Below are 7304 nucleotides of genomic sequence, written 5' to 3' on the forward strand. Positions count from 1 at the left end.
GAAGGTTCTGGGTTAGAGCCCAGTGGTCAACGAGGGCCTTTCTGTGTAGAGTTTGATTGTTCCCCCCATGTCTGTATGAGTTTCCTCTGGGTGCTCCGGTTTCTCCCACAGTCCAAAGACATGCAGGTTAGACTAATTGGTGGCTCTAAATTGACCATAGGTGTGAATGTGGTTGTTTGTGTCTATGTGTCAGCACTGCGATAACTTGGTGACTTGTCCATAATAATAATAATAATAATAATAATCCATCATCTGTAGCTGCTTATCCTGTCCTACAGGGTCGCAGGCAAGCTGGAGCCTATCCCGGGTGAGAGGCGGGGTACACCCTGGACAAGTCGCCAGGTCATCGCAGGGCTAACACATAGACACAGATAACCATTCACACTCACGGTCAATTTAGAGCCACCAATTAGTCTAACCTGCATGTCTTTGGACTGTGGGGGAAACCGGAGCACCCGGAGGAAACCCACACAGACACAAGGAGAACATGCAAACTCCACACAGAAAGGCCCTCGCTGGCCACTGGGCTCGAACCCAGGACCATGCCGCCCCAATAATAAAAATTTTATCTCATCTCATTATCTCTAGCCGCTTTATCCTGTTCTACAGGGTCGCAGGCAAGCTGGAGCCTATCCCAGCTGACTACGGGCGAAAGGCGGGGTACACCCTGGACAAGTCGCCAGGTCATCACAGAGCCGACACATAGACACAGACAACCATTCACACTCACATTCACACCTACGGTCAATTTAGAGTCACCAGTTAACCTAACCTTTGGACTGTGGGGGAAACCGGAGCACCCGGAGGAAACCCACGCGGACACGGGGAGAACATGCAAACTCCGCACAGAAAGGCCCTCGCCGGCCACTGGGCTCGAACCCAGGACCATGCCACCCCAATAATAAAAAATTCCCTACTACCGACATTCATGTTCCAGGATTTATTCCCACCTCGTGCCCAGTGTTCCTTGGATAGACTCCAGATCCACTACAACTCTGACCAGGAAAAAAAGATGAATGAATGAATGAGCATAATTCGAGGTTATTAGTCACACTTGCTATTTTAATACAGGTGTAAGTGGATCATTCCTGGATTAAAAACATGTTTATTTACAGCAATAAACACATAGTATTCAGGCTTGAAGACTTCTTTGTATGATTCATTGAACTGAGTCTTGGAGTTCTCACTTAGGTGGGAAACCTGTGGAGACTCACACCTTTAATCCACTCCTCTGTGCGCCCATTGGTCCGCACTCTGTTTAAAGTCCGACTGGAGCTGTGCCACTGTCATGACCAGGCTGGAGAAGTCTTAAAGACAGTCATGTACTTTGACAGAATGTTTCCCTGCATGGACATGAGCGCCATGGAGGACATGCTGGAAAGCGAGCAGCGCTGTTACGCACCACGTGAACAGCCCAAGGTTCCTGTCTCCAGGCCTTCCAGCCCTGAGTCTGAGCTCAGCTGCTCCAGCCCGGAAACCAAACCGACACCGGAAACGCGCGTGAGGAGACCTCTGAACGCCTTCATCATTTGGACGAAGGAGGAACGCAGACGTCTCGCGCAGCTCAACCCAGATCTGGAAAACACTGACTTGAGTAAAATCCTTGGTAAGTACAACAACAACAGCATGCTGTCTCTCTTTAACACTCAATTTCCCCAATATATTTGTAACACGCATGCGCACAGCTGGAACACCAAAAAACACACGACCACTGTATGCAGTATGTCCAAGTCATGAATTATATCAAGCTGTCAGATTCCAGTCCAGAAAGGTTACATCCAGTGGGTGTTTTTTTTCCCCCTCCTCTTCTCACTATTCTAACATCTTGCTATCAATCAGCTGACTGATTGAATCAGAAATGCCAGCCCAGAATTAAAACTCATCTCATCTCATTATCTCTAGCCGCTTTATCCTGTTCTACAGGGTCGCAGGCAAGCTGGAGCCTATCCCAGCTGACTACGGGCGAAAGGCGGGGTACACCCTGGACAAGTCGCCAGGTCATCACAGGGCCGACACATAGACACAGACAACCATTCACACTCACAACCTGCATGTCTTTGGACTGTGGGGGAAACCGGAGCACGCGGACACGGGGAGAACATGCAAACTCCACACAGAAAGGCCCTCGCCGGCCACGGGGCTCGAACCCGGACCTTCTTGCTGTGAGGCGACAGCGCTAACCGCTACACCACCGTGCTGCCGAGAATTAAAACTAGACAATAATCTCATCTCATTATCTCTAGCCGCTTTATCCTTCTACAGGGTCGCAGGCAAGCTGGAGCCTATCCCAGCTGACTACGGGCGAAAGGCGGGGTACACCCTGGACAAGTCGCCAGGTCATCACAGGGCTGACACATAGACACAGACAACCATTCACACCTACGGTCAATTTAGAGTCACCAGTTAACCTAACCTGCATGTCTTTGGACTGTGGGGGAAACCGGAGCATGCGGACAACATGCAAACTCCACACAGAAAGGCCCTCGCCAGCCACGGGGCTCGAACCCGGACCTTCTTGCTGTGAGGCGACAGCGCTAACCACGACACCACCGTGCCGCCGAGAATTAAAACTAGACAATAATATTTATTATTTTTCCATCAAATTGGGCAGCACGGTGGTGTAAGTGGTTAGCACAGTCGCGTCACAGCAAGAAGGTTCTGGGTTCGAACCCAGCAGCCGGTGAGGGCCTTCCTGTGTGGAGTTTGCATGTTCTGTCCGTGTCTGCGTGGGTTTCCTCCACAATCCAAAGACATGCGGTTAGGTTAATATGGGACGGCCTTGGGCTGAGGTGCCCTTGAGCGAGGCACCTAACTCCCAACTGGTCCCCGGGCGCTGTTAGCATGGCTGCCCACTGGGTATGTGTGTGTGCTCACTGCTTCAGATGGGTTGAATGCAGAGAGGAAATTTCACAAGTGTGTGATGAATAAAGTTGTGCCTTCTTTCTCCAATTGGCTCGCGAGCAGTCCGGAGTCCTAATTTCCAGGCCCCGGTTACGGGCCTTTGTCGACTCGTTCGTTCACAACAACAACAACAAACATAGAAGCAATTTTTTGTCAATGTTTATTTGCGTCTTTCTCAGTATAATAGCATTAATTTGACAGCATGGATAGCAACAGTGTTCACAGCGAAAGCGAGTTTTACTACCCTGATGAAGACGAAATAAAAGAAAAAATTTCAGGGCAAAGCCGAAAACTTGCAACTGTTGCTAACGCCGAGCAAATCCAGCAGTTTATTGAGGAGCAAAGGGCGGAAAATACAACAAAAAAGACGACCTACGACCTCAATGTCTTTAGGAAGTTCTGTCGAAACCTAAATGAAGGTCGGAAGGTGGAAGACATACCTGGCGAAGAACTAAACATGTTGCTGTGCAACTTTTTCATGTCCGCAACAAAGTAAAATGGCAACGTGTACGAGCCGTCCTTGCTCATGTCTTTCCAGAGAAGTATCCAGCGCTATCTGAAATATGGTTTCCCTTTCGGGCACTCTCTCATTTTCTGTTAGAATTTGGTAAAGAAAAAAATAAATATATTATTTACCAGCTTAAGGTCGGTCCGTATTGTGAAATACCATGACCGAGGCCTTGAAAATACTGACCGAGGCCTCGGTCAGTATTTTCAAGGTCGATGTCACAGTATTTCACGATACAGACTGAACTTAAGCTGGTAAATAATATATATTTATTTTCAGAAGGTTAATAACCAGTTTAGCACATGCTAGTCTCACACTGGGCCTTCTGTCTATCCAGGTTTGGGACCAGCACTAAGACTTGTATAAACCCAGTGGCTAGGTATTTTTACCTAATTTCTAGGGGAAACCAGAGCTCCCAGAGGAAACCCATGCAGACACGGGGAGAACGTGCAAACTCCACACAGAAAAGTCCCTGTTGGCTGTGAGGTTCAAATCCAGAACCTGCTGGCTGTGAGGAAACAGTGCTAACCACTACACTATCGTGCCGCCCGACTTATTTATTCTACTACTGATTTGTTCTACTTTATTATGACACTACTGATTTATTCAGATTAATATCCACTTTCTGCTGATCTTTCTAATCTTCACTCTTTTTCTAGGCAAGACCTGGAAAGCCATGTCTCTGGCAGAGAAACGTCCATACATGCAGGAGGCAGAAAGACTGAGGGTTCAACACACTATTGACCACCCCAACTACAAATACCGTCCCCGTCGGCGCAAGGCCAACAAACGTGCGGCCAAGATGTCCTCGAAAGAAACAAACGCCTCACCCAACCTCAACCTCAGCTATATGTTCCAGAACCAAGCTCTTCAATATCCATACACGCACTCCCACATGCTCCCTAACTCATACGCACACCCTCATGGTCCCGGTTTCCAGCATCATCCTGTCCCATCACAGAATGGGGCAACATATACAAATGGAGGGGTAACGTTTCCAGATGGAGCAGTGCTCTTGAACTCGTCATTAGCATACCCACAGCAGTCCGTGTACTCGGCAGAACCCCAGCTATATTACAGTTATCAGCATGCAGTGCAGCAGAGAGGAGAACAGTGGGATTTGCGGGGAGCAGAAGCGTGTGCTTGTGTCCTGTGTTCAGGTGGACCGTCACTAGAATTTTACCTGGAACAGGTACGAGTGGACATGCTTGACCAGCTGGATCGCAGTGAATTTGACCAGTATCTCAATCCTGTCCAGCCTAAAGACAGAAACTTCCAATGAGCACCACAAAATGAGCACACTTCAGTGTTATAATCCAGGCTGCAGTCGGTCAAAACACCGAGCGGCCTGTTTGGTACAATATATTTTCTGTTGCTCCTAAAAAGATATTTATAAAAAAAAAGTAATGATATGACTGTGTATATAAATATGTGTATTTATTTATGACCTTTAGGGGTGCCTTAATACCGAATAAGCTTTCTCAAGATTACATCTCACTGTCAGTGTGGGCTCCAGAAAATTCATTTTCAGATGTGTTTTAAGATCGTTGTTGCTTTTTTTTTCTTGTCTCAGAGATTTATAAGATCAACATACGTCATTGTACTTTTGGAAAGTGTATTTATTACTTGTTGGCTTGTGGGAAAAGTCTACTTACAGATTCTATAAATAAAACCTTTAAATATAATTGTGCGTTTTTCATCTTTGTAAAATCTTGAATGATGTTAGAAGGCCTGGGTCTATTTCCTTATGTTCCAGAAATGTCCCCAAGGTTCATGTGAGGTCAGGATACAGAGGTCCTGCTATTCTTTCATTGTTCTTCATTTAGACCTATTTGTCTGAGTGGTTGATCGTGTCAGGAACATGATGCTGATTGGTTCTTGGGCATATCTCCACTGCTTATCTTCCTCGCCACTTTAGGTTTTTGACAAGTCTGTATTTTTATATTGCAGATACAACTTACACATTTCAGATGTTTTGAAGGGAAGCATTTATAAAGACACTGGAGGTATGTTTGTATACCATTGGGCTTGAAGGTATGTTTGTATACCATTGGGTTTTAAACCATTTGGAGTCTTTTTAACTAACATATCCCACTCAAATGTTTGCATTCTGGGTAGAGCCACAGTCCCTGATGTCAGTCAAAGAATAACACTAACACCCAACCCTCCCCCCAATACAACAACCCAGGAAAGAACCAAAATTTCGTCCAGATTTTTTTGTTTTTTACAAAATTATTAATAAAGTATTAATAAGTAAATTAATATAAGAATAGAAACAATAAAAGTCAAAGCCAGATGCATTTTCAGAAATAAGATGTATAAAACCCGATTATCTATCTGAGTAAGGTCACTCAGGGGATTTGAACTTCAAGTTTTCCAGTTACAAGCACAGAACTTTAACCACTCTACTACCATTGTTTATGTAGAGTTAAAAGTGCAACACATATGAATACAGCTGAAATTATTTATCATACTTACTAAATTCTGAACAAAGTAACATAAGATGGAAAGATTGTCCGTCTAGTATGAATGCTAGTCCAATTCTGCATACTGCATACTTCTCTTATAGGAGAAAATGTTTTCACCCAGCAATCAGCTCAAACATTGTATTGCAATGTTGATACTATTTGCTAGGGAGTTTCACTAATTTGATCAATGACAATTAACAGGGGGGATTTAAGGCACTTGGACATTGTTATGTAAATGATGTGCTATTGATGGGGGGGGGGGGAATCTAATCAAATTCCATACAGCACAACACTTTGGAATGTGAAAGATCAATTTTTACAAGCTATGTTTTAGAAATAATTAAACTTTACTTCATGGTTCACATTTACTCAATATTACACAGTGCTCAGAGTTATGTGTGAAAAGGAAATAACCCTCATTAAACCAGGACTACTGAATATTTCCTGTTGGACAAGCCGACTGGGCTTCAAGCTACATGTGTAACTGTGTGAAATAATGTTCATGCTTGAACTCTCCTGTGGAAAATGTTCCAGCAATGCTTTGTAAATGCTGGAGGAAAAATGTTAAGGGAGAAGAGAATAGTAGGTGGACCATATCAGATGAGCTTTTAGGAAATGTTGAACTGAGGCAGGAAATGGAAGTGAGGCAACAATGCTGACCAGCAGTACATGAAATAGAACATCACAAACTTTATAAAGTCAGAAACTCAGATATAAAGACACAAAATAAATAAATTCCTTAAACTTCATCAACAATGAATACATACAGTATAATAGTACATATAATAACTGCATTCATACTGTATAGCAGGGGTTCTCAACCTTTTCTGCTTTAAGGCCCATCTAATCTTGTAACAAGTCGAGGCCCATTAAAAAAGATCCCCAATTATTTTGGCTCATCAATTCTATTAGAATCTAAGAATCTACTGTAAAGTGTATTAATGGAACAAAGCATCACTCCCTGTTACAGATGGGAGCCCAGGAATTAAATAAATGCAATAAAAAAATTTAATTGAAGGTATTGTATTTAAAACTGTATGGATGTGCCAGAAGCCAATATAAAACCATGCATGCAGGGCATTCTCAGTCAAAAGGGGTTCATGATCCAAAAGTGGAGTCTGGGCCATTAACACAAGAACTTATTGCCATGTTTGTGTTCAGCAAACAAGCACGGTATTAAAACCAAGAAGTACATTCAAAAGAAGTGGATATAGAATCTACTCAATGGGATAGATTCTTACACACTAACAAAGAAGGATTTTTCCGATGAAAGAAAAATTTACTAGCTAAATTTGACATTAGTACAATACACTTTGATCATATTGTAGCTGTAACTAATACAAAGACAATAGTTATGCATACTATTAATTAACTTAATGTGAAGATAATTGACAGATAATCAACAGATTTTAAGTATTTTTTAAAGA

The 7304-nt window shown here is 43.5% G+C and overlaps 1 protein-coding gene across 1 annotated transcript; it reads left to right on the forward strand.

The window, feature by feature from the left end:
• The first annotated feature begins 1320 nt into the window (after positions 1-1320).
• sox32 (SRY-box transcription factor 32) lies at positions 1321-4691 on the forward strand. The gene is made up of 2 exons (XM_060919217.1): positions 1321-1606; positions 4069-4691. Exons 1-2 carry the CDS (start codon positions 1321-1323, stop codon positions 4689-4691), a joined length of 909 nt encoding a protein of 302 aa, XP_060775200.1.
• Positions 4692-7304: the final 2613 nt, after the last annotated feature.

This window comes from Neoarius graeffei, chromosome 1, assembly GCF_027579695.1.
Source record: "Neoarius graeffei isolate fNeoGra1 chromosome 1, fNeoGra1.pri, whole genome shotgun sequence".
Lineage (NCBI taxonomy): Eukaryota > Metazoa > Chordata > Actinopteri > Siluriformes > Ariidae > Neoarius > Neoarius graeffei.

Excerpts from the sequence above, each read along its gene's own strand:
- sox32 (XM_060919217.1), top strand. The coding sequence starts at position 1,321 with ATGTACTTTGACAGAATGTTTCCCTGCATGGACATGAGCGCCATGGAG. Across the intron at positions 1,607-4,068 it reads TGACTTGAGTAAAATCCTTG|GCAAGACCTGGAAAGCCATG; the intron begins GTAAGTACAACA and ends CTCTTTTTCTAG.